The sequence below is a fragment of the Pleurodeles waltl genome, chromosome 7, assembly GCF_031143425.1.
Source record: "Pleurodeles waltl isolate 20211129_DDA chromosome 7, aPleWal1.hap1.20221129, whole genome shotgun sequence".
Classification (NCBI taxonomy): Eukaryota; Metazoa; Chordata; class Amphibia; order Caudata; family Salamandridae; genus Pleurodeles; species Pleurodeles waltl.
Window position 1 is genome coordinate 939820142 of NC_090446.1, and position 27975 is coordinate 939848116.

At 42.2% G+C, this 27975-nt stretch overlaps 1 protein-coding gene across 2 annotated transcripts; it reads left to right on the forward strand.

Moving 5' to 3' along the window:
- Window positions 1-27644, forward strand: THG1L (tRNA-histidine guanylyltransferase 1 like). 2 transcript variants are annotated; one of them, XM_069199649.1, is made up of 6 exons: window positions 1-216; window positions 15002-15178; window positions 16023-16192; window positions 16611-16699; window positions 17479-17586; window positions 26509-27644. In XM_069199649.1, exons 1-6 carry the CDS (start codon window positions 32-34, stop codon window positions 26668-26670), a joined length of 891 nt encoding a protein of 296 aa, XP_069055750.1. In that variant the 5' UTR covers window positions 1-31; the 3' UTR covers window positions 26671-27644. The 2 variants fall into 2 exon arrangements, with proteins under 2 accessions (XP_069055750.1, XP_069055751.1); XM_069199650.1 differs by lacking the exon at window positions 1-216 and adding an exon at window positions 300-408 and having other exon boundaries at window positions 26509-26821.
- Window positions 27645-27975: the final 331 nt, after the last annotated feature.

Consider the following 27975-nt stretch of genomic DNA (forward strand, 5'->3'; position numbering starts at 1 on the left):
AAATGTTGGTTTCCGGTTCCGTTTTTCTAGAATGCTGTGCAGCACGCGCTTTACTCTTTCGCGTTTTCCCGTACTATACCGCATCTTTCACACAGGAAGTGACGGGCGTATCATGGCGAAAAGCAAATTTGAGTATGTGCGGGAGTTCGAGGCGGACGACACGTGCCTGAGGAACTGCTGGGTGGTTATCCGGCTGGACGGGCGCAACTTCCACCGGTGCGAGGAACCTGGTCTCGGAGAGGGCGGCGGGAGGGTCTTCTCGGTAGTAATTAGCCTGGGCGGGGCTTGAAAAACAAGCGCCCGCGAAGGGGAGAATAGCTTGTGATCGACCAGAATGGGAATGACTGAATTGTGAAATGGATGGTGGTGGCCCAGCTTAGAGAGCGCGAAAGGGGCGTCCAAGAAAAAGTAAAAGGCGTGGCTAACGGCTTGAAAGTGGCGTAACGGGGATGGAAATGAACAGGGTGTATCTTAGAGGCTGTCTAATTAGAGGGACGAAAAGAATGACTGCTGTGTGTGATGCAGGTTGGAATGAGGTTAATAAACGTGTGGTCTTGTGTAGGAAAACACCAAAGGTGTGTTGAACATAACGACGGGACAGGGAACCTGCAACAGGAAACGTGTGTATGTTTGACCGTTTCCTCCACGTAGACAGGCACGCAGGCATATAGTTCAGGACTTTCTTTTTTAAAGTAAATTTGATTGAGTTGTTTAAACCAAAAGTAAATTTAAACAGCCACGTTGACTACACCTGAGTACTGCTTTATTAGGATGCAGCCTATTCTTGCTGTTAGCTTTTTGGTTTGTAACACGTTTTATGGATTTCTGTTTGTTGGCTTTATTTGCTTTAGGCTCCCCAGGTTCAGTTCGTTCCTACTGTTGCATAAGCCATGTTTTTTGTATCCTTCCACAAACTCCCATTCTGTAAATAGGCCTTTAAATCGCCTTATCTTGTCACATTTGCTGTACATTCAGAGGAAGAGGTAAAATGCCAGGAAATGCCTTCTGAGGGCACATGTTGACTTTTATTTCTCAGAGTTCAAAATAAGAAGATTCATGTGACAATCTTTTTTTTTTTGCTGGGGGTAGGAACGAGTATTTTTCTTGCACACAACAACATTTAAATGAACTGTGTAAGTATTTCAGAATATGTCAGTATTAGTACCACAAATGAAGCACCTTTTTTATTTCAGAAATTTGTTAAAAACAAATACTTTATTATGATCAAAACAAATCATTACACCACATGTTTTTGTTTGTAAACTGTATGTCTGTTGCGTAATGGTCATTTCAATTGAAATTGTGTTGTCTGTAATAGCAGTGCATTACATTACATGCATACTCCACTTTACGGCACTCCACTCTGCACCACTCCACTCTGTTACTTCATGCTACACCTCTCTATTCTACCCTGTACCACTCAACTCTATGCCAATATACTCTACGCCACTCTGTTCTATGCCACTGCATTGTTCTCCATTGCACTGTACATCACTCCAGTTTAGGCCACACAAATCTACTATGCACAACGCCATTTCACTTTGCTCTATAACACTGAACTCTTATGTCCCTACATTCTGCGCCAACCCACTGTACGCCACTCTAACCTACTCTGCACCATTGCACTCTATACCAGTTTACACAATTACGCTGTATGCCACTCAGTGAAGCTGCACTGTACCCTGCACCACTCCACTCTATGCCACTTCACTCTGCTCTGAAAAAATCTAATCTATGCCACTGCACTCTACTCCACTGTGCACCACTCCACTGTATGCCACTGCACTCTGTCACTCTTCTCTGAACCACTGCACTCTACACAACTGCACTGTATGCCACAACATTGTACTCTGCATCATTGTAGTCTGCCACTGCTCCCTACACCACTCTACTGCACTCTGACACTCTACTCTGCACCACTGCACTATAAGGCACTATACTCTACTCTATACCACTGCACTCTCACACTCTACTCTAATCTGCACTCTACACCATTGCACTCTGTGCCACTCGACTCTACGCTACTGCCCACTCTAGTCTTCACCACTGCACTCTACTATGCACCACTCTAATCTACGACACTGCATTGTATGCATTGAATACAGTGCCACTACACTCTAGGACACTATACTCTGCAACACTATGCTTTTGCACTCTACACCAGTCCACTCTGCCTCTCCAGTGTGTGCCACTCTATGCAGCTCCACACTATGCCACTCCTATACACAATACTCTGCCAGTCTGCAACACTTTGATCCACTCTTACCCATTCCACTCTACAATTCTCTGTACGACTCCTCTCTATGCCTCTAACTTTTAGCTATGCTGAGCAGCAGCCACACTGGTGTACAAAATGGATAAAACACATTGGTAAAGTCAACAGCTCTTGCATAGGCGAGACCTGTTGGCTTTGCCATTGCTTGTTTCTTTTCTTCCTGCTGCACAGCTAAAGTTTAGATAGTTGTGTGGTTAGCTTTCTTGGGATCCCAAGACTGGTGGGGAGTCTCCAAAGTGGGTTTTGGCATAGCAGAAGTACAGAATCTGTTGTCTTAGATGTCTTGTATGACATCTGTCTCTCAGTTTATGTCGCCATCAATTATGAGTATTGTTAGTCGTTGGGAAAAGGTATCAGCTACTATGATTTTTTTTCTCCCTATTTTAGGACTAGAGGTGAGAATTATGCATAATTTTCCACACATTATTATTTAGCAGCAGTTTCCAAGTTCACTTTTCTAACATTGACAAAACTGTATTTCCCAGAAACAAAGGGAAACGTTGACAACATGGTAACAATACAGTACACCAGTCTCTTGTTTCTGCCCTCTATAATTCGTTCTGTAAACAACTGCTTTCCGCTACTCAGCATTTAGGGCAATTAATTATTTAATCTTTGTGTGTGACCTCCAATGGCAGGCGTGTCAAATTTAATAAAGTATCTACTTGCCCATGAAACAAGTTGCTTCATAAATCTACTTGTCCTGGGAAAAAATCTACTTGTCCTTGTGGTGCCATGTAGTGCGGCTACAAATTATGGCAGCAGTAACATTATGTAAGAGCTCTGAAAATAGCTTCTCTGATTATGGCAGGGCTAGTAGTATAGTAAGGCTTGAATACTAGCATTTTTCTTATTTTGCCACCTTTCTGCCGATTCTACATACTGGCGCTGGAGGTCTTGAATTTATTGAATACATAAAACTGCACTAATGCAAAGACATACCATGGGTCCCCTTTTGTGACCTTAAGAATTAGTGATTCCTCATATGTGCTAGAGTTCCCATAGTGGAACTGTCTAAGCCTTTGTTTAGTTCTTCTGTGCGCTGTAGAACCTTCTGGCAAGTGGGTGAGGTGACACTGAGCCAGTGGCTGAGGTCTCAGTCCTATTTTCATGTTAACTGCTGGCCCAACATTGTAGAAAGAACTGCAGGTATGGGCCCATATCTGGGAGGTGTACTATAACGCTGAGAAGAGTTTTTCCTTACCTCTCTGCTGATAATGGCCGTGCTTCCTTGGAGTCTTGAAAGCTCGTGTCCGCTGGGTTGCTGTACTAGAAGGAGCTTGAGTTTGATATTGGTAGGTATGCTTTCCACCTAGACACTGCTTGGGCAGTAAGATTCATGTAATTTCAGGCACTGAGGCAAGAACCAAGCCTGCAGGATATTAAAATGTTGATCTATTAATTTCTGGGCCTGGCTACCCAGTATTTACTTTAACATGTGTCTATAAGTGCTTGTGGGTACTCTCAGTTGAATGAAAAAGCTGATGATTTTTTCCCTAAAGAACAGTGTTTGTTTGCTATAGGAGTTTGAACACTGTCCATAGCAGTAACAGGCTTAGAAAAATCATAAAAATGTTACTAGACCTACAGATCAAGTAACTTGAATAATCTACGCGACCTAACTCTAATGTACTTAACCTGTAAACGGGTCTCAAATTGTGTGATCCTAGGCAAAATATTTTAGTTTGAGTCACCTTTTTCTTCATTCTCACATATGAGTGCACCTTCAAATACGTGAGCTCAGCATTTCTGCTGTACAAAAAAACCTCTTTTGTTTGATTAAATAGACAAAATGTTTGCTCCATGTATAACAAGAGTCTAACCCACATATAAGGGACATATGATCCATGACTTGCGTCTTAGATTACTAATAGCTTTGCCATCAGGGCAGTACTGTTTCTCGGTTAATGTTAAAAACACTCACTTTTAATAAAAATATTACTAAAGCATGATATGAGAGCAAACTTATGTACAGTCAGTAAATTTCCAAGAAATGTCCCAAAACTTTCCCACTAGCTACTTGATAGTGTATTAACAATAATCTGTGAAAATTAGGTTTCAGAAAACATATTTATCCTTTGCTCATCACCAAGTAAAGTGTTCCGATTTGTTTTCGTCCTATTAAAATATGTTTTTCACAGCAGACGTACAAACAAAAATGGTCTTTCACAACTACTAAAATATATTTTGAATTGTTTGTACAGTTGACTTACGTATTTAAATGTTGTGTTAGGTAAAACCTGATACCATACAGACTTTCATTTCACACTCGTAGTACAGAGGGTCAGAGAGTTCACATTACAAATTCCTGGAACTCTGCAGTCAGAAGGAAAATGAATAAGAAGACAAACTGACTTTTGACCTGTCTCTCTGAACACAGAGCAAATGTGACAAGATTTAAAGACATTTTACTGCTTCTTCACTTTCTGACTGAACAGAACACCTGTTCTTTGTCAACTTGCCAGATGGGGCGAGTAGGTCCTAAAAATAGCTCAACCTGATAAAAATATGACTTGCCTTAGCGAGTGAGTGAGTTGATTTTTCGAGGCCTCAGTAAGTTGTGCCCATAAGGCCATTAATGAACAACATATTCTTCAACAAAAAGGGAAGAGGAGAAAACACTGGAACGCATTACCATATCCGAGACAGAACAATGAACCAAGGTAAAGTCCCTGTATGATAATTGAATCCAAGATTGAAGTTTCAAAATCCTGCATACTTAACCACTGAGGTTATAAAAGCATCCTCATCCACAAAACTTTGTGGCATGATTCATCATTGAGCCCTCATCCTAAGAATGACTCTTCATTAACGTTGGCTTGACAGGGATATTATAGGGTTGAGAGGAGATAGAATAAAATTATGGATGTAACCATAGATGCAAATATGTAATGATGGTCAGATTATTCAGATGAGGTTAAAAATAAGCAGTTCAATATCACTTGGATGTCTTAGGGTGTTCATGGTCTCTACGTCTTCTGCTGTGATCACATGACTGTGACTGTGGACTTAGAAGCCAATATCTTTATCAAGATGACCACAAAGATGTCTACCTTTTTGGCGACGTACATGAAAGATCCTAAAACGGTTCTTGCACAGCTTTCCAAAACAAGTGTCTGGATTTGATGAAAGAAGATGCCAGGGCTTTGGAAGACCTTTTTTTTCCCAGAGGTAGTTGCTGGTTGGGCACAAAGTGTTGTATGCATGTTAGAAATGCCAACTGTACCTTAGCAGAGCAAAACTGGTCACTTTTAATTAAAGTGGATCTAATACTGAAGGGTTGTAGCTGTGTTGGTGACAGGAGCTATAGAGCAGGTGTGGCTCTTTAGAAACCCTTTCATGAAGGAGCTGGGGAAATTTGTGGCAACCTTTTCTGATCCGGACAAAGCCCAAACTTTGATTATGAAGATCTTTGGTGAGAAGGGCCTAGGAGATGGACAAGGCAAGGAGCCCTGTCTTGTGTTTCACCTGGCAAGATCTCCAGAGAGGACAATGTAGACAGAACTATGACTGGCAAGATAAGGGACAGTTTAGTGCCTTCCCATCTAGAGAATATGCCAGAGGCTAAGGAAGGAACAAACGCCTTAGATCCCCTTTTTCATTTTAAAGCTAGGGTAGATGCATGTGTACTTTGGTTCCCCATCAATGCTGCAATCCTGACTGGCCCATGAATCTCACACTTCACTTAAAAGTTCCACCCAAAACGATTCCTACTGGAACCCGCTTCCTCCAGGCACTTTCCTCTTCACGGGGTCCTATGGTGTTTGCAGGAAGGTACATGCTGGTGCTCTAGGCTCCAGGGAAAGTGGCCTTAATTCTGTTAGGTGATGTCCCCTCACCCGGTAGGGAGACTACCAGACTTTGGACCCCGGTCCTGGTCACAACTGATCTTCTCCACACTGATGTACAGACACAGTTTGACTAGTTGACCATTTGACAACTTAGGAGACTCAAGCGCCACTTTTTATAATCCGTTTCCAGACACAGATGTGGTTTAGTGTCTGTCTTTTTAGTGCTAGCTCTGGGTATAGCCCCGTTTGAAATGTCTACTCCTCTGTCTTGCCTTTGTACATACAGGAAGCAGTCTGTTAAAGTCGAAATGACTCCAGCCATGATAGCCACACAACACAGGCTGTGGGAGTGACTAGAGGATCACATCTGGAGGTCAGCCTCACCGACGTCTGCCTTACAAGATTACAAAGGCCCGAGCTCTGCTCTTTATGATTCCTTGTCTCTGGAGTGTTTTCCCTATCAACCCCTTCGTCTCTTAGACAGTGTGCTTAGGCCCCACTGACCAGAGTCCTTTTTAAATCCACAGGAGAGCCTGGCTCTTCCTTCCTCCAGTGTGCGTGTCCCACCCAGCTTTCTGGAATGCAGACAATTGACAAATCTGTCTGGGATACCTCTTGTATCTCCAGATGCTTTTCCATGGTCCTGGATTTCCATCATGAAACCCACAGGTCTCTGTACTGTACCACGCGCAGCCACGCCTACATTACAGCATGTACGCTGCACAACGCTACTTGCTAACATGATGTAGGCCAAGGGCAAGTTAAGTACACAGCGGCAGAAGTTTACATGAGTGAGCCAATAGGCCTCCATTCTAGTTACACAAGTAAAAAGGCCTGTTCACACTACTGATCACTATTACAAAAACAGTGTGGTGCTACCACTGCGCTTTTGCTACTCAAGTCTTGGTGAGAGCAGTATCCCTTTACTACTATGAGGGTATCTCTTTGTGCGTCCCTTCCTATTTTGTAGCTTTGCCTTTTGGGCTTTTGACTGCCCCAAGGTGGCTTCTCTGAGCTACAGTGTCCAGTAGAATACCTGAGAGTATGGGGCATGAGACTGATAATTCACTTGGATGACATTCTGCTGATGGATCAGTTCCTTTGGCAATCAAAGTACAATCTGAACATTCCTGTTGTGTTGCTTCAGGATCTGGGATTCGTGCTCAATCAGATGTTGAACTACTTCCAAGTTTCTCAGTGATTTTTCTGAGTTTTTTAATAGGCTCATTGGCTTCCACTGTGAGCCTTCCGGCGAAGAGGATGGTCTGGCTCAAAAGGGAATTAAGGAAAGCCATCCAGAGAGACAGACTTTCCCTAAAGATAACTGACCACAATTGTGAGACTACTCTTGCCATCTGTTCAGGCTATAGTTCTGTGTTCACTCCATTACAGAACACTTCAGAGACTGTAGGCCTGTCAATTTAGGAGAGGTATGACTTACTCAGAGTTGGTCATCTGGTCACTAGAGGCCAGTGTGGAGCCCAGTGGTGACTGGATCACAAAGAGGCCTGGAATGAAAGGGCAATATTTGGATCCGCTCTGGATTAAATTAACAAATTAGACACCATTCATTTGGGTTGGGGAGCCAGATATGAAGATATTTCCATGGGTGACAGATAACACACTGAATCTCTATATCAATCGCTTGGAGCTTCTAGCAGGATCGTTTGTAGTTGAGTGGTTCACGATGGAAAAGTTTCTCCATCTGAAGGTGGGCAATAAGTCTGTGGTTCATTATATCAACCGGTCTGGGTGCACTTGGTTCAGGAAATTGGCAGCGATGGCAAAGGACTTCTGGCATTTTTGTGCCTGGAGCATCAGATCTCTGTGACAGAGTACATTCTGGGACACCAGAACTTGGTGGTAGATTGGAATTCCATGTTTATCCAGCATGTGAGCATAGATGTTACACTGGCTATGAGACTGAGATGCGGGCCTTGCGCTACAGAACTTTTTGCATCCATATTTAAAATCAAGTACCGGAATATATAATCTGGCTCCTAAATCCAGGAGCAAAGGCAGTGGATACATTTTCACAGAAATGGATAGGGCCTCAGAGCTGCACATGTCCTCCTTTTGCTAGGGTATCTAGAGTCTCGGTGAAGACAAGATGTCTGGCAGTGTATCTGATTCTGATGTTGCAGATTTAGAGATCCCAGGCCTGGATCTCTGCAATGCTTGAGCTGTCGTAGAATTTTTCAGTGGTGCTGCCTCAACATCCCCTGACCCTGACAGATTATTAAGGGGGCCCGCACCTGCTGGACCTGGAAAATTCCTTGAAGCTAATAGCATGGAGGATTATGGAGGAAGCTGAACAGTTCCAAGCTTTTTAGCGTCTGCTGCTGGCTTTATCCAATAGGCATGGGCAGAGGATTCCATTAAGAGGTACTTAAAAAAAAAATTCTAAACAAAAAAGATGTACTCTTCAGACTGGAGGACTCTTTGGAGAAGAACCTGCATCCTGTGGGGTTAGGAATCATACACGTCCTGACGTTTTTATCAGAACTGGGAGTAACAGGATTAGCATAGACAGCGGTCAACACATTTTGATCAGCCATTTCATCAGGACATCTTCCAATAAACGATGTAAAATTGGGAGACGTCCTTGGGTTTGTAGGTTGATAAGAGGCATTCATCTTCCTGGACACTCGAGCCCTAGGTATTCCAGTCTCTACCTGTTGGTTTATTTGAAAGAAAATGAATTATTGGGAAAGCTAGCAGTGCTGTTGTGCCTTGTCGTGTGGATGTGTGTCTGATGGCCAGGCCTTGGATATTTCTGGCATTATGTTTACTCAAGAGGGAGCCACATTTACTATTGACAGGAGGAAAAATATGAATAAAACAAACAATTTCATATCAGACGTTTGCGGATAAGGCTCAGTTATGCATAATCAGATGTTTCAAGGCTTCTGAGGAGATGACCACTGAGCTGAGACTGGTAGGAGAGTGACAGTTGTTAATTGCATTGGAAAAAACCTTTCAAATCAGTGTTGGCCTCTTCCATTGCCAAGTGGGTATCATGGATTATGCTAATAGCAGGCATTAATCTGACAAGTTTTGATGTTCACCAGGCTAGAGGTGCTGTGGCTTTTAAGACATTTCTCTGGAGGGGGTGCTTGGAAGTTGGTATGAATGCATCTAGATTGATCATCAGAGTCAGTCAAAATGTGTTATTTTAAGCCAATTCCTGAGGTGGCATCTTCAGTGGTGAGTAGGCTTTGAACATGCATTAGCCTCACCTCCAGCCCTGACACAGCATGTAAAATGTCCTCGCTGTTGAAGGAAAGTTTTTGATTCTATTAAAGACAGGAGAGAAGAGGATAATCCATTCAGTTGATCTTTTGGAGGTAGATAATTCCCACCTGATTGAAACTTCGTTGCTGGAGTATGTAATCAATGTTTGATCTTTGGTGTTCATTGGAAACGTGTCATGTTGATGTACAAAATGATTATTATGGATAGAAGTATATAGTGCTGTGATGCATTTATATGAATTTCATAATGGGGAATCACAAGAATGAACAGTAATGTGACTATTATAAGTGGAAGCTCCCCATGAAGGGGGAAGAATCTACAGAGATGTTTATAGTGGATGGAAACATAATTGGTGTTGCTGTTAACTTTGGTGAAAAGTAGTTTTGTTAATATTACAGAAGCAAACTTAGGAACTGGTACTGAATAATAAAGTGAAGAACAATGATGCTAAGTACTTGCCTCCATTTCCTTAAAATAACTAAAGCCTTCCTTTGTGATGGCTAGGACGTTTCACATTGGTTCCTATCCTTCCTCTTAAAGCGTCCCCAAGGACCCCTCCCCTCTTTTTATACCTGTAACCCATCCTGTGGACATTTCAAGCATCTGCTCTGTTGCTACATTTTTTAAATAAACTAATTGAGCCTTTATCTGGAGTGAACTTTTCCCATAACATCCTTTTTAAGGTTGAGCATAGCAGCGCGTAAGTGCTGCTTTTCTGACATATTGGTATGTATCTGGGCTTTTAACCACACCCATCACTATCACTCGTTCATGGGCTTGCCTTTCAAAAATCCTTTATTTTCGTTGGTATGGTGGTTTTGTTTTGGCCATCGACAATGTTACATGGATAATTGCACCTTTTCTGATAACTTTGACTGCAAACGAACTTCTTTTTCCTTTTGTCTGTTTCTCCGCACTCACTGCAGCTCTTTGAATCAGCTCGCTTATGTCAACTGTTTTACTTTTTATTTTCAGTTTGTGTGGCAAGAAAGGTCTAGTTAGGAATTTACAACCCTAATAGCTCTACCTCAAGCAGACGCTAGACCCATAGGATCGCAAATGCTTGTTTATGTATACAGATGATACACATATCCCACTCTGGAAGAAGATTGTGACAAGTGCTTCACACCCCAATGCCAAGTGTAGGTAAGGGATTTGGGTGGGTGGCTGGCTATTGACTCGAAGGTGGATATAAATGAGAATTTGGTCACTGACGGGAGGACTGCTTGCTAAACATCAGACTTTTGGCTCAACTTTATCACTTGTCCTTCTTCTAGACCAGTGAACAGTCTATATTTTAAACTTCATGCCAAAATTCTATAACCTTCTTTTGCAACGTGGAACAACTTTATGGGATTATGCCGTAAGTGACGGATGGTAGTTGGAGAGCAGCACCAACCCTTGTGGCGCACATCTTCATTATGGCAACTCTTTTTCCCCAGGCCTGGCAGAATTAATCCTAAAATGTTAACAAGTGCTGCATGTTGCTGCTGTTACTTTAGTCATAGGTGTCATTAAATTCGGCCAGACTTCTCCATACCTATAAAGCCTCATCGTCTTCCTCATCAAAAAATAGCAAATCTCCTTTATTTTGCTTGTTAGCAATAGTAACAAGTTTCTATAGATATTTATAACATAGTGTCTGATTCATTTCCTCTATGTGTGATCTTATTAATGTTCTGAAAGACAACTCTTTATTATGCAACGAGATAGAAAATGAGATAGTAGCTGGTAGGTGAATTGTAAAGTGAAGATACTGACTTTCCTATGCAAATCACTCTACTACACCTCATTTAATTGACTATAAAATTCAGTAGAACCGAAATGATATAGTTCAGAGCTTACTATTCATTTATTATTTTGATTTTGATTCCACACATAGGTGCCCTGGGAGAGGGAGGAGATGCCAAACTCTAGTGTACTTCCCATTTCCACACCTTCAGACCATGAAATAAAGGAATGTTATAAAGAAATTTTGTCTGAATAGGTAAACAATACAATACAATATTGTAAAAACTGCAGGTACACAAACTTAACAGAATATACAAATCATCAATCAAAAAAGCTAAAAAAAAAAAAAGGTACTACTCAGACAGAATTCAAAATGCTCCATCTACAACCAAGGAATTTTTTATAAAATTCTCAATGAATTTCGAAGACCTACATGCATGGAAGGAAGTCATCCCACTACTCAACATTTCACAAACAAGGCAGACACATTGGACTCCTATTTAAAACAGAAGAAAACCATCAACACCAACCCCTTTCCTAAAATACCCTCTAAGAATAAACCAACCCATCCTCTTACAATCCTTCCGACAAATATCCCAAGGTGAATTTATGGATTTGGTCAAAGCAAGCAGACCTTCTTGTTGCCCTTCTGACCCTTGCCCACCACAAATCTTCAAGAACATTCTTCTATCTACTTCTGCTGCCACACCTGTAAGAAGAATCATCAACAGCTCTTTAACTACAGGAACTTTTCCTGTAGACCTGAATAAGGCATACATACAACCGTTACTAAAGAAAACAAACCTAGAACTGCAAGACCTGTCACAAATGGACCTTTCCTGGGCAAATTGATAGAAAGAGCAGCATTCCCCCAGATGTCACAATTCATTGAAGACAATTCTATACTTTCAGACTTCCAAACTGGATTCCGCCCAGGAAGAGGCACTGAATCATCAGCACTCATAGCAATCTGGGATGATCTTAAAAACACAGTCGACAGCAATGGAGTTGCTGCACTACTTCTCTTAGACCTCTCAGCTGCCTTTGATACGGTTGACCATGACACCCTAATTCAAAGACTCCACGAAGCCGGCATACAAGGGACTGCTCTCGACTGGATTACTTCCTATCTTCAAAAAAGATCTAATATCATCTACCCGCCCCCCTTCTCGTCCAAACCCTATATCACAAAAGCAGGGGTCCCCCAAGGATCTATCATCTCACATTTGCTTTTCAACATCTACATGATATCATTACCAGAACTGATCAATGATTTCCGTCTCACATGCTACAACAATGCAGATGACACACAAATACTACTTAAATTAGAATGCCCCAAAAACATTGAAAATACAGAAATCTTCAGTTGCCTCAGAGCCGTTGATCAGTGGATGACCTGGAGCCATCTCAAACTAAATACCTCCAAAACAGAAATACTCATTTGTGGTGACTGGAAAAGTTATGACCCTCTGGCCTGACGATCTCGGACCACCTCCTCAATTATCCAAGGAAGTTAAAAACCTTGGAATCACCATGGATTCCAAGTTAACTATGAATGCCCAAGTGGACAAATTAGCACGAACAAGCTTCATCACCTTGAAGACTCTACGACGCATCTCCCCCTCCCCCACCTCGGATTTCCACACAAGGTGCAAGCTACTATCTTGCTTGTACTATCCAAACTGGATTATGCCAATGGCCTCTACCATGAATCATCTCTATCTATTATGAAAAAACTACAACGTATTCAGAACTCCGCAGACAGGCTACTATTACATGTAAAGCCGCAAGCCCACATCTCCCCTGCCTTGAGAGCACTACACTGGTTACCCTTAGCCAGAAGATGCACTTTCAAGCTGCTCGTTATCACCCACAAAGCTATATATGGAACAGGACCGCTTTTTATCAGAAACAAAATAACCAAATACATCCAACAAAGAAACCTCCACTCAAGATTGGCACCCCGCCTTAGAACACCACCATACAAGAAAAAGACTATAGGTGGTACATCCTTCTCCGTTCAAGCAGCCAAACTATGGAATTCATTACCCCCCAACTATAAGAGCCACAGATAACTTTCTTGTCTTCAGAAAACTACTCAAAAGTTGTCTCTTTCCTTCATAACCACCATATTCAAACAACTATAGACTGCATATGCCTATGTTGATAAATATTTTTTCTGATTATGTGTCTATTTCTAGTTATGTATAGTTCTTTAGAAAATATGTATTGCTACTATGTCATAACAATAAAATACACACACACTCTTTAAACCTGTTTGACTAAGTATATTTAGTCATGGTTCTGATTATGTATTGTATGTACATATCTGTGTGTGTATTCATGAGTGTATGTATATATATATATATATATATGTATGTATGAGTGTATGTTCTGTGTTTGGCATGTTCGTGGGTCATTGCATAGCTCCTGGGTGTGTTGTTATACTAGATATCTATGAATCCCTGCTCTCATCTTATCACACTTATATACCCATCATCATATGTCATGTCTCTATCAATCTATCCTCCATTCCCACTCTTACTCATCCCAAATCCATTCTACTACTTTCATCTTCTGAATAACTCTGCCTTAGCTCTTCCCTCCGCTTCCACATCTAACTCACCAAACCTCACTCTACTACCATGACCTCCCAAACAACCCTACTAAATTCTCCCTCATTTATCTCACCCTGCTACTATGATCTCCCTAACCCTTCCACAGACTCTTCCCTCCTCCATCCCCCTTTACTCATCCCAACCCTTTGGGATGAGTAAATGAGGGATATACTCCCAATTAACACTTCTGGATTTCTTTCCTCCTCCACCCCTCTATTACTCCAGTCAGTCTAACTAACAAACTCTCATATCTGCGGCTCAAATTAACTCATAATAATACTAAAACTATACTCATATTTCCCGATACTAATCCATCACTAGTTCTTGTTGGGTTCCGGAGTAGCATGCTACTCGCCGAAAAGCGCTTCGGCACCTCATCAGGGGTAGTAAGCGCTATATAAATACTATTACGATACAATTTCTAGGTGGTTTTATGTTGATCATTATCTCGTAATAATGTTGACCTTTCCTATACTGCCTATTGCAAACTAAATTGGCCGTTGAGTGTTGTCAAGACATTCTGAGAATGGGATTTTCTTCCTAAAGCTTCCTCTGTTTATGTTTAGAAGTTAATAAAAATTTAACAAATGTCGGTCTAACGTACTAACCAGAAGCACTTAAACGTGCTGTCAAGTGACGCTGGAGTCTTATATTTTTGCATGTCATATTTCTTGATTTAAGTGGCCCGTCTTCAATTGGTTCAGTTCGTGCACTAGCCCCTAGGAACAAGCAGGACCACTGGCTCAGCTTTGCACAGGAATATGCCGGTTTGCGCACCTTTATTGGTATACTAGCGTCTAAAAGTTTTGGAGTCGCTTGAGTGATGAACTGCCTCCATGAATGGTCGACCTGTAAAGGTGACTATGGGTGAGATCAGCTGTCATAATGTCACTGGGAATTTGCGGGTGTGACTAAGAATGAAGTTTGGAATTGTGAGGGTCAGAATGGGAAAGTATGGGCTGCGAGGGTGTGCATTGGGTGGTATGTAAGGGTGGTATTTGGAATGTGATGGATAGACTAAGAATATGACAGGCTGGGATATCTGACTGGTGTAGAGGGTAGTGTTATTAGGTTGTTTTTGATAAAGGAGCAGGTTGTGAGGGCAGCCATGGAACAGGATGTGAGTATGTTGCTGCTGTTAGATGGGGAAGCTCGGAGCATGTGTCTGGAAATTCCGCTGATGTAACTTGGAATGGGTGGGCACTGACCTGATTTGTGGGTACTGTTGAGTGCCGGTTTCTAAACCTTTTGTTTTTCAGTTACCTTTGTTAGTTTTTCACAAGGCAAATCAAGCCTGATCTTAAACCTGACTTTTTTTAATTTCTATCCAGGTTTTCTGAGCAACACAACTTCTCCAAGCCCAATGATGCACGAGCCCTGCATTTGATGAACCGCTGTGCACAGAATGTAATGCAGGAACTGGAGGACATTTTACTTGCCTACGGCCAGAGTGACGAATATAGCTTCGTCTTCCACAAGAAATCCAATTGGTTCAAGAGGCGGGCCAGGTGAGTAGGGTTGAACTGCAGCATGAAGGAAGATAACTAATGTGGTGCCACTTTTCCGTGGCTTTTGCAAAACCTTTCACTCAATTTGTGAGCATGCACAGTTGTCTGTGCTTGCTCAGTGGCGTAGCAGTACCCACATCCTCTTCCCCTTAAAATGTAGTTGCTCGATTTGGAATAGTAAATTATGCTTTCAACAAGGTGTCGTTTAATCAGCAATTAAGAAGAGAGACATGAAACCTGCAGTAAATGGGTGCAGCTGGGTAGGCTTATTGGCTGTAATTTGAAGAGACAAAAGTCATTGCTTTGATTCTAATATTTTACCGAGGTCACCTTAGTTTTGCCTAAGTATCTCTGTTGTAGTTTTGAAATAACCATATTTTCCCTTAAATTCTAGTAACAGAAAACCGATAATAGAAACAAATGTGTTTTAATTTATTACACACAATCATTCCCTCATTCAGGGGCACTGATCCGAGCTTATAGATAGAATGGGTGTGGTCTCCTTTGTGTTTCCACCATTGAGTCTTTAAGTACGACCAAGTTTGAAAAGCGGTGGAACGATATACTTTGGTTCTTAGTATGAGTTCTCCCTTGCATCCTTTGTTCCTTCTGTACGTCTTTACTTATTTTTTTCTTTCTCCCATTTTTATGATGATTCTTCTGGTACCTCCCCTTTATACTTGCTTCTTTTCTCCTTTTATTGTAATGCTCTCCCTTGTCCTGCCGCTGCTGATACTTTGTGTACTATTTAAAAAGTATTTCTGTGATGCTGCTTTCTAAAGCGACCCTCCCGCCCCACATCTTGTAATCTATTTTTCTATTTGCGCTCCCCTCTATTCATCAGTAAATTTATAACTCATGTGGCCTCCCAGTTTGCATCGAGTTTTGTCTTCTACTGGAAAGATTACTTCGCGGAGCAACCCCTCCTCTACCCACCAGGATTTGATGGCCGAGCTGTGCTTTATCCGAGCGACCAAAACCTGAAGGACTACCTCAGCTGGAGGCAAGCAGACTGTAAGCAACGTGGAAACTGTGGGAACACCATCGGGTTTGCTGTCAACAGTTGCTAGTTGATTTTGACTAGGATTATTGGGAAGTGTCAGTAAGGTCACGCTGACCAGTACAGGGTGGTTGCTGCTGCCGAAAGAGATCAGTGGGCACTGATGACCTGAAAGTACCAGAGAGTGGGCACTTTTAAGAGAGGGCATTGAACGCTTATGTGAGACTAGGAGAGTGACAGAGGCTACAGAATTTCGGGGGGCGGAGCAAGAAAGATGAGAAAGATTGGTTGTGGATGACTGAATTTATTTACATTCGATGTAGATTACAGTATTTTGTATTGTTTAAACGGACGTCTTGAGTAAGTAGCACTGTGATTGAATAATTTCTCTTTTATCTGACATTAAACTGTTGCTTACATTTTTTTCCTCAGGCCACATAAACAACCTGTATAACACTGTTTTCTGGTCACTCGTCCAGGAAGGAGGTCTGACACCATCGCAAGCGCAGGAAAGGTTGCGGGTAAGGAACTGTGTTGCAGAACAATTGTATGCAGTCTTAACAAACAGTGCATTTGGTGTGTATACTCACCAGTAACTACTGGAACTCTCTTTGCATTGGCCGTGCATTTTTTCAGGGTGAAAGGAGACTAGATTTCATCACGCAACGCAGACGAATCTTGCGTTCTCATTGATAGACTATAGAGCCTGGCATTCTCCATGGCAATGCTCTGGGCTTAGTGTTGTCAGTGGCAGAAAGGCACAGGCGACGTGTAAAAAGAATGTAGTGATACTGTCAACATTTAGGTTTGATTTGTTCAACGGGCTCCCCTTAATTGCTGCAAGAACTCCTGTTAAATAGTCCCAGAAATGCACCATGATGCATTCATCTGCAGTCCTGTGCTTTCACAGAGTCGGACTCAATATTTAAGCACTCTGAAGTCAATGCTGGTGTTATATTTCCTTGGAACACAAGAGACATAACAATCTGACACTATTCAACCATGGACCCTCAGCCTTTATTTGCTCTGTTGGATACTGGATAGCTAACACAGACTTAGCACCAAGGCACAGCATAGAGCTTTAATGTTGTACCTGGAGGATCCTGCACATGCTGTAGTATGAAATCCACCTGAGACAATTGCAGAAACCAGGATGTGATGGAGAAGATTGTGGCACATTTAAATGTAACAGTAATAGACAGTACACTGAGCATTGTTTTTTTTGTTTTTTTGTTTTTTTAACAGAGCACTTATTTACAGTTTGAGGCACATATGTCATCTTTGTCTCTTCTCTTTCCAGGGTACAGTGGCTGCCGATAAGAACGAGATTATGTTTAGTGAATTCAATATTAACTATAACAACGAGCCCTTAATGTACCGGAAGGGAACTCTCCTGCTGTGGCAAAAGGTAATTGTTGGAGGACATACATCTGAAAAGTCTGTAAAGAGATTTCTTTTGTGGCACATCCTATTTAACCTGAGCCAGTAGTGAAATACCCAGTTATATTCCCACTGCTTATACGAAAAGGCAGATGATAGAGAGGTGGGTGTTAAGAGTTTGGGATAATAGCCACTGACCATATAGAGATTAGGCCCTACTGGCAGCAAATACTGATTAATGTGGAATAAAACAAGCTGAAAAACATTGACAGACAAAACACCCTACCTTGGAAGGCCATGCATGGTAGAAGGCATAAGCCCAAGATCACACAGTGTTTGTTGTGGTGCTACAGTCTGCAGAAGGTAGCTCGATAAATGGAAAGGGTGCTGTCAAAGTGATGTACCAGTAACGGGCACTTCTCCCTCGCTCCATTTGATTGTGGACTTCACGCAACAAAACACATTTCACAGTTATTTACTGACATCAGTTTTTAGATCTCGGCTATGAAAGATCTATTATAGTCTTATCAAACACTTCCAGTGGGCTTAGCATTTGTGGCTTTATTGTCATTCTCATTCGCTTGCTTCTTATTCTTGTCCCATCTTGTCTGTTTTGTTTGTTACTGCCCTGGAATATAGTTTTTTTCACAAGTCTTTTGACTGGCTGACTTGTATCCTTCCACCACTCACTTTTAGGGAACTACTTTTTTATGTTGAGAGTAAGCGTACAACCTCTTCTAGACTTCTTCTGTGGCTTCCAGCTATTTAATTTTTTACTTTGTGTCATTTAAAAATCCTTGTTTGCTAGTGGTCAGTGATGCCTCTTCGTCCCTCCTCCTTCTGTGTGGGAGCAGGGACCAACTACTGTATAATTACGCTTTGTCCTGTTTATCCGGTCTGTAGGTGACTTTTTTTAAAACCTAGTTTCCTGCACCTGTCCAGAGAAGCTTTCCTTTTCATTTGCAGAGCATTCTTTCTCTGAGCTTAGCTGTAAACAAGGTTATAAATCAGGCTGTTATCTTGATCACATTTGGTCTTTGTGGGCTCTCTGCACCCTCTCTTAGCTGCCTGGCTCCCGCCCTTCCTTAGCTTGGATTTTATTTACCAAGTGTGCCTGCCTGTGTGCTGAGAGAAAGGGTGGAGGATTGCTTGTAATTGCTTATAGCTTAGGTACCCAGCTGTATCTGGGCTCCGCAATCCTTAGACAGTACACACTTCTGCTCCATACTGGGATCCCGCTCGCCGCTCCATCAGTGCACCTCAGTTCACACACTCCAGACCCTCAGCCATGCCAGTGACCCTGCACATGCTGTCTGCCAGAGCACCTCGGTTCTTGCAGTCAGTATAGTCTGCTGTTCCAGTACTAGGACCTCAGGCGCAGCTCGATCAGTGCACCTCAGTTCTACCCCAGTGAGATCACTTCCTTTTCTATACTGGGACCCGCTCACTTACAGTTCCATAACAGGAGCTCAATTGTAATATTCAGCCCCACTGCCAAACCAATACCAGACCCAAAAGAGCAAAACACAGCTCAGCAGGTGGACCTCAAGTCTAATATCCAACGCCATTGGTGATGAGAACCACAACAGCTCTGCCAGAATCCATCAGTTCTAACATTCAGTGCACATTCCTTCTCCGTACAAGGCTCACACACATGCCTTTCAGGACTCCTCACTTCTGTGGTTCAGAGGCAATGCCACTCCCATACTGGGCCCCACTCGCAGCTTCACCAGGGCACCTCCAGGCTAACATTCGGCAACACTGGCACACCAATACTAGGTTCCACACATAGCTCCATTAACATACCTCACGTCTGACCTTGTGTGCCCGTTACTATTCCAGTACAGCAGCCCACATACAACTCTGTCAGTGCACCTCAACCCTAAGCTGCAGTGCCCCATTGTTCCAATACCAGGAATTACATGGCGCTCCATTTCTCATTCCTCACGCGCTGCCTTTTGTTATTCCAGCACTGGGCCGGGACACAGCTCTGTCTATACGCCCAATCCTGATCTGAAGTCCCCCAATATTGCTGTATTGGGGTTCACATACAGCTCTGCTAGTGCACCTCCTGCTGTTCTGCAGTTGCCCCCTGCTGTTCCACACTCTGACTTCCGTTTGAGGACGTGGAGGAGCCTAGTAAATCTATTCTTAGCTGCCATCTTTATTTGGAGAGGTCTGTTTCACCTTTCTCACTCCGTTCTTTCCTTTACTCTGTTTACTATCAATGTTTTCATTTCCCCCTATTTTTCATTTTCCAGCTTTTCAAATCCACATGTTAACAGTTTTGCTCTTTTTTCAACTGTTTATTTCTACTCCTCTCCCTTTTTTTGTTTCCTTCTTCATCTTGCTACCTCCTCTTTCAAACTCTCAAAAACCTAGTTATTTCTTTCCTTGTTTCGTTCCTCTTTTTTCTTCTTCATCAGGCATTCATTCTTTCACTATTTTTTTAATCTTCTGTCAATTCACGTTTTACTAGATATCTCTCTTTTTCCTGTCTGCATGTGGAATCCACAAGTTACCTTTTGTTAGACTTGGCATCCTTGGCATGGTCTCCCCTAACTTTTTGCCTCTGTTTCCCAGGTTTATGATGTGTGCTGGACTCTGATTTTGCTGTTTTTGTTACTCTGGGCACTTTACCACTGCTATCCAGTGCTAAAGTGCAAGTGCTCCTAATTTAAAAATGTGTATGTAATTGGCTTTCCATAATTCGCATATTTGATTTACTGGTAATTCCCAAGTACAGTGCACTAGAGGTGCCCAGGGCCTGTAATTCAAATGCTACTAGTGGGCCTGCAGCACTGGGTGTGCCACCCACATGAGTAGCCCTGTAATCATGTCCCAGACCTGACACTGCAGTATCTGTGTGTGCAGTTTTAAACTGCCAATTCGACTTGGCAAGTGTATCCACTTGCCAGGCCTAAACCTTCCCTCTTCTTACATGTAAGACACCCCTAAGGTAGACCATAGGTAGCCCCATGGGCAGGGTGCCGTTTATGTTTAAGGTAGGACATATACCAGTGTGCTTTAAATGTCCTGACAGTGAAATATTGCCAAATTCGTTTTTTACTGTTGCAAGGCCTATCTCGGTCATAGGTTAACATAGGGGCTGCCTTTAAAAATGATTGAAGCGTAGATTCCCTTTGGGAGCAGAAAGACGTGGAGTTTGGGGTCTCTGAACTCACAATTTAAAAATACATCTTTTAGTAAAGTTGGTTTTGAGATTGTGTGTTTGAAAATTGCCACTTTTAGAAAGTGGGCATTTTCTTGTTAAAACCATTCTATGACTCCGCCTGTTTGTGGGTTCTCTGTCTGGGTTAGTTTGACAGTTGGGCTGTTTGCACCTCTCTCTAGACAGTGACACAAAGGGAGCAGGGGTGTAGCCTGCATATCCTAATGAGCCATCTGTGCTAGGAGGGACAGGAGGAATGGTCACTTACACCTGAAAGGGCTGTGCCTGCCCTCATACAATGCAGTCTCCAACCCCCTGGTGTGTGTCTGGGGTGTGGCCTGGGCAAGGCAGGATCTCACAAACAAGAGAGACTTTCCTTTGAAGTGGGCCTTCTTCAAATGCTAAAATGGGTATAAGAAGAGCACCCAAACCCCTGAAAAGTAGATCACTTCTGGACATCAAGAGGAAACTCTGCCTGGAGAAGAGCTGAATAGCTGAGGAGAAGTGCTGCCCTGCCTGTGACTGTGCTTTTTGGAGCTATCCTGCAGTTGCTGCTTCTGCCTGTACAAGGGGACAAAAACTGGACTGGACTCTGCTGTGCATTCCTGCTTGTGAAGAAATCTCCAAGGGCTTGTCCTGAGCTTGCCTCCTGTTGTTTAAGTCTCAGGGACATCAAAGACTTCTCCTGCCAGCACCTGGACTCTCTGCTGAGACTCCTGCCCTGCCAAGTGGTGCCCTATCCAGTTCCTGGGGCCTTGGAAGGTAAAGCTGGCAGACCAAGACTGAAAATCCACGCCCAGACCGTCGTGCGTGGAAAGTTTCAACATGGCTGAGAAACGATGCGCCAACGGCTTCGCAGCAGAAATCGATGCTTCACCTGCATCGCTGCTGGAAGATCGACGCATGCAGCCGGAAAAACGACGCGTAACGGAGGCTGATAATGTCGCAACCTACATAGCGCGGTTTTGCTGATACCGTGCAGCAGGATTTTCAACGCAAACCTCACTGGGTGTGGAAAAACAACACAAAGCCTGCCCAGACCCGAGTGCTTGCCCGGATCGACGCATCGCTCTTCTACGGAGAGGAAAATAGACGCACACCAACCCGACCAGTGGAGGAGAAACAACACATGGTCTCGCTTGCGGGTGAGAAATCGATGCATCGCTAACCTTTTACTCCAGTATTGGAACTTTCATAGATTCACATGTTTGAATCCTTCCCCGTCGTCGAGATGGTTGCCCCCGGTACATCAAAACAGCAATACATATAAGCTACTGTAATGAAAAAAGGCCCAAAGGTCCTTCACTTTAGTAGCCTATCTTTATCTCTATGAGCAAAAAGGTCCAAAGCCAGGCCCAGCCAATCAGGCTTCCCCTCCCTCTAGAACCCTCCTGAGAGGAGCTCCCTTCCCTCTGATTTTCCCAAGCATCAGTGTTAAAGAATCTGAAGAAAAACAGGAAACGGTGAGCTTCCCAGGGGAGGAGGGAGGGTCGCATTTGAATCTATGAAAGATTCCAATACTGGAGAACTACAATTACAGTTAAGTAACTTATTTTCTTACTCCAGTATTGGAACTTTCATAGATTCACATGCGTCAATCAGAATAGCAAGCAGCAATGAAGCACCTTGTATGACATCAATTAATATGAATACCTGTTGTTTTATATATATATATATATACATATAAAAAATCCTGGAACATACATATATCAGCAAAATCATTAAAGAAAAAGATTATGTAGGAAAGATACAATATTTAGATAAGCAATAACTATGACAAAAGAACATTACCTGGAGTAGGTGAAATAAGAAATATCACAGCCTTAAAGGAAGAGACAAACCTAATCAATGTGCGCAAATTAAACTGGGCTGGTGGGAATAAAGAAATACAATAGCTCACAGTTTCTGGAAAAGATGTCATAACTCCGATTGTCCTACCACCATATCACCTTTTTGAGTTTCCTCTAAACAGTAATGCTTCGCAATAGTATGCGTTGAATTCCACGTGGCTGCCCTGCAGATGTCCTGAATGGGCAGTCCTGCAAAAAAAGCCATGGATGCAGCCATTTTTCATGTTGAATGTGCACGCGCTGGTTTCTGCAAGGGTTTTCCTGCCGCTGTATGACAATAGTTAATCGCAGAGGCTATGCACCTTGCAATCCCCCCTGCTTGGATAATGCTCGGCCTTTATGCGGAGCACTAAATGCCACAAAAAGCTGGTTCGATTGCCTAAATTGTTTAGTTCTGTCAAGATAAAACTTCAGGCACCTCTGAACGTCCAATGAATGCAGAGCTTGCTCTGTTGGTGTCAATGGATTTGGAAAGTATGACTTCAGTATCACCGGCTGGTTTATATGCAAATCCAACGGGACCTTAGGTATAAATTTTGGATTTGTTCGCAGAATTACCCTTTTGAATTGTAAGAAAGGATCCTGGATAGTGAATGCCTGAATCTCACTCACTCTTCTAGCTGAGGTAAGAGTGAGAAGAAGAGAGACCTTCCAGGATAGAAACTTCAAATCCCCTTTGTGAATTGGCTCAAACGGTGGTTTCATTAATTGAGACAAGACCAAATTAAGGTGCCATGAAGGAGGAGGAGGCCGAACTGTGGGAAAAGCCCTAACAGAGCCTTAAAAAACAGTTTTATGACCCTTGCAGACCAAAGAGGAGGCACATTCTTTGTACGCCTATAACGGGAAATCGCTGCCAAATGGACCTTAATCGAGGAAATGGCCAAACTCGATCTGGCCAGGAGAAGGCATGGTTGACCAATTTATGTGGCAAGAAAAGTCCAGTTATGTCCAATAGCTCTAATTTAAGAAAATCTGAGACCTATTCCATTGCAGATGCTTGTTTTAATTTGGTTCAGCAGTCTGAGACTGCATGTGTTTTCCAGCTTGCTCCCTCTTGTGCTGCTCCCTGCCAAGTATCTACCCCCCCCCCATGCTCCTTGTTGATGCTCTCTCCATCATATGCTGATTGCCCCTTGTGTGCCTTTCCCTGTCCTCTGTGTTGCTGTTTCTCTTACGGGCTGCTTTCCTTCTCCGCTTGTTGCCCCCACCCCCTTGCACACTTTCTCGCTTCCCCGACCCCTTTGTTGCACCAACTTTTTACATTTAAAAATATATATTTTTAGAGATCTTAGCAGGTGCCATTTTCTATCAGGCAGCTCAGATTTGAATATGGTGCTTCTGTGGTAACAATTTTTTTTTATTTTTAAATTTACTGAACCACATTCTAGCTAAATTTAAAAAAAAAAAAAAAAGAAGGGGAAAAGGCTGCTTGTATCGTTACACTGCCACGTACATATATCATCATGAATGTTCGCACCAGTACAATGACCTGGGCTTTTATTTTCTCCTCGTCATCGTGCTTTCAACAAAGCATTTTGCTTTTAAATCCAATGAGTTAACAGGGCACGACCTCTTAGCTTTGCCAATCCCTGTTTAGTCTGGAAAGGATTCCCAAACTCCAGAAGCATTACAGTGCCATACTATTGGTAGAAGTGTGCTGCAAAATTGCTAGCAACCTAATTTAAAGGTAGCAAGCCAACGTGCAGTGTTAGGAATATAGACAACGTAAGGGGAAGGGCTGAAGCTAGACGTGTGAGGGGGCAGAGAAGCTGTCACATGATATGATATGACAGGATGGATGATGTGAGGTATGTATGTGTTCTTGTGAGGAGAGCAGAGACCCTGGCATAAATAAATTAAGAGACCTATGGACAGTAGTACTAGTAGGGCGTAGACTAAACAAATTTCACTTGGTTTGCTTTTAAACAGAATATTGAACATAAATACGGTGTGTTGTTTGTTACTTGTGTTATTTTTGGCTTTAATTTGAGAAAAGTCCATGTGCATTTTCATCATTATATGAACAGATTTCGTAGGTTTTCTTCTCAAATTTTCCTTCCGTTCCCACCCCTCTTACAGAAATGTGAAAATATATTGGCAGATTTTCTCATATTTATCTACAATACTTGGATTGCATTTCCCTGTGAGGCTTGCAGCATATCTCAAGGGACGTCTTTGAACTGCCTGCTTATTGTTTGTCGGAGCACCCGTATACTGAGACCCATCCTTATTTTAGAATTTCTCTTGCCCTGTAGAACCTGAACATTTGGTGCCGTTACCGAGAATGGAGTGGTTACCTCTACTATCGCCTGTGTGAAGTGTACAGCAATGCTTTCCACTTCTCCTTGCCTAACTGCTTCCATTCACAAGCGAAAGCCGGGGGAGAGGGAGGGTAGAGAGGGGACACATTTGAGAGGTGATGTGAGATACCTTGTTCTCCTAAGAGGACCTAAACCATCAGCAGCCCAAACTGTCACCCTACCTCGACGTTAAATCTTGAGCACAGATAGACTATTCAGTGGATAGTGTGTCTTAGATGTATATTGTTCATTCTTGGGTAAGTTCTCCTTAGTGCTGTTCAGAGCAGTGAACCAACTGGTTAAGAACATTGCTATTTTAAAAAGTGTAGCTGCAGTAATAGGCCTATTGCCTAGATCGGTAAAAGTGCATTAGAGCAAGATCGGCACCGCCAACAAGATCTCAGTGAAGCCTATTATGCCGGAAAGAGTCTTATGGAAGAAGGTTGAAAGAGAATGGTAAACAACAAATAGAAACATTACCAGAGCCTCTTTACCCAAAATAACATCTGCTTATGAAGATGCATAAATTGCTCTGTATCTTTCATCATTTAGTTGATCCTGTAGGCTACTCGACCTTATATGGAAGAAAAATCAAGAAGTATTTTTTAGCTGAATATTATTAATGCTATACAATAGTCTAGTGCAAGGTGAATAATGCCACCGTCGACCCTTCGGTGATAGCAAAAAAACTCCACTAACCCAAACTGCATAACAGACATATGAATGAGTAACGGGAGTTTGCATTCACGAGAGTGAAGGAAACCACAAGTGAACAAATAATCCAGTGTTGTAAAGAAATTAAACATACTATCGAAAGCCTGAGGCAACTATGAGTAGAGAACATATAAGGCATTAACCAACAGAATTGTGTAATTCAGATTTGTATTCATAATATAAGAAGTGATGCAACCACATGGAGAAGTTGGTTTCAGGAAATAGGCAAGGAGCATGAAAGCAAACTCCTGCTTTATAGTAGTAGAGTTGGATGTGGAGGTACACTGAAACAGGACATAGACCGGAAACAAACTGCAGCAGCCAGACCTTTAAGGAACCGCGTTTATCTACGAGATAAATACTCCCCAGATGTGATTGAATCAGAGAAGTGGAAACTGATTTTGTAGGGTCTGACGTTATTGTTTCTATGGCTCATCTGTGGCTCTGATCACTGGAAAAGATGTCTGGTATTCTGATAATGTGATTTCAGCCGTTTTTGCAACATCAGAGAATACAGGCAGGATAAAGAAGCGGGGACCTTGAAGTCTGGAATTGAAAACAACCTGTTTGAAGCAATTCGACGTGATGGATATTATATGATGTAGAAAAGACTTGCTTAGATGTTTGTTTTCATTAAAACTCTACGGAGTTACTACATCAGGCAATGGCAAAATGGTTAGTACAAGACTTTTGCATGTTACAAGTATATGTACTGCGTGTGTTCACCTGGTTATTTAATTAAATATTAAGTATGCTCAATTGTGTATGGTAAAGTAGTGCTCCAATCATCTTCTAAAAGTGCCATCATCTTTTTATATTTATGAACATTGATAAAACACATCATTTTGTGAAAAACGAACGCTCGGGTTTTGAAATCCTAATTGTGAGCTTTTGCTTTTACTACTCTGCAGGTTAATGAAGTCACCATGAAAAAGATAAAAATGCCCCAGGAAGCTGAGGAAAAGGAGGTGCAGGTGACACGAAGTAGGAGCCAGACGGTGCCACTACACTGTGACATTATAGGGGAGCTTTTCTGGGAGGAGCACCCTGAACTGCTCTCTGACACAAGCTAGCGGCCCCAGTCTATCATATGGAAAGAGCTGAAGCTGATGGGGCAGAAGCCGGAGAAGACCAGGTTTGAAAAATCCTGTGTTCCTGCAGTTATTATACACTTTTTCAAAGAATTCATAAGGGACCTCACGGATTTCTTCGGTCACAACAGCCTTGACATCACACATATAGACAATAGCAATGAAAAAAGACAATTGGAAGCCTTTAGGTCTCCCATGATTAACACATTTGACGACATACCTGTTTTCTTCCTCAATTGCTGAAACTTCGTTCACACAAAAACTAAGAAGGGTTCTATTTGTTTTTTTTGGTTAGTGAATAGATGTAATATTTGCCCAATGAAGAAATCTCCAATCCTGAAGCCCTGTTGGTTAATTACTTTCAGAATATTAATTTAATTCGGCTCATAGAGCCGTTGCACCAAAGCTTTGTGTTTACTCAAGAATACAGACAATCTCACATCGAGGATTGAATGGTCTTGGCACAGCAGTCTAGTCTTTCACCTCTAGGACTGGAGGATACAGAACTTTATCATATCGATAAAGAACAGGGAAATCCTGTGACTGAATGTTTTGGTGGTTGCCACTTTACGCACCTAGCATTAAATTGGTTATAACTTACAAATTAATTGATCCGGGGATTGACATGTTCAACAGTTCAGCTGTAGTACATGCTACTGGCAGGAATGTGAAGTTTACAAATTTGCAGGACGTTTTGATTGTGAAACTTAAAAGTCATGATGGAAGCATTCTGGAGTTCTGATATATCTCCCTTTTTATCAGGCCAGTGCAATGAACATTGGTGTAAACTATTGTGGCTACCATCAAACTGCACACATAAATGGTAACGTGTGTAAGTGTAATGGTCATGTTACACTCAAGATAGAGCTTGTTTTTACTTCTTTACAAATGAAACGGTATTTAACAAGAGAACTTTTGGTAATGTCTTAATAAAACCTGATGTATTTTTCAATTTATTCAGAGTACCTAATATTTTGTTAATCTGACCACAAGATTGAACAGTGGGTTAACCACAAGCGGCTAAGATTTGCGTGTAATATGCTTTATCCTGACCAGGCCATTGTGTCTTCTTTCACTTCCAAGTGAATAAAATGAAGAGTATTCAGCTAGTAGAATTGCATACTGAGTAAGCACTGCATATATAATCACAAAAGTAGAGAGGGGGGCAAAAACTAGTGCACGTCCTCCAAAAGCTTCAAAGAAAAACACAAAAACACCACAGGTGCAGTGGCTTCTGTTGGATATTATCCCTTAGTGTTTTGTCTGGCTTCCCTGACCAAGGGCCCA

Bases quoted from the DNA above. Each gene is read 5' to 3' on its own strand.
- THG1L (XM_069199649.1), top strand. From the start codon at position 32: ATGCTGTGCAGCACGCGCTTTACTCTTTCGCGTTTTCCCGTACTATAC. The intron at 217-15,001 runs GTGCGAGGAACC...ATTTCTATCCAG, and splicing joins GACGGGCGCAACTTCCACCG to GTTTTCTGAGCAACACAACT. The intron at 16,193-16,610 runs GTAAGCAACGTG...TTTTTTCCTCAG, and splicing joins CAGCTGGAGGCAAGCAGACT to GCCACATAAACAACCTGTAT.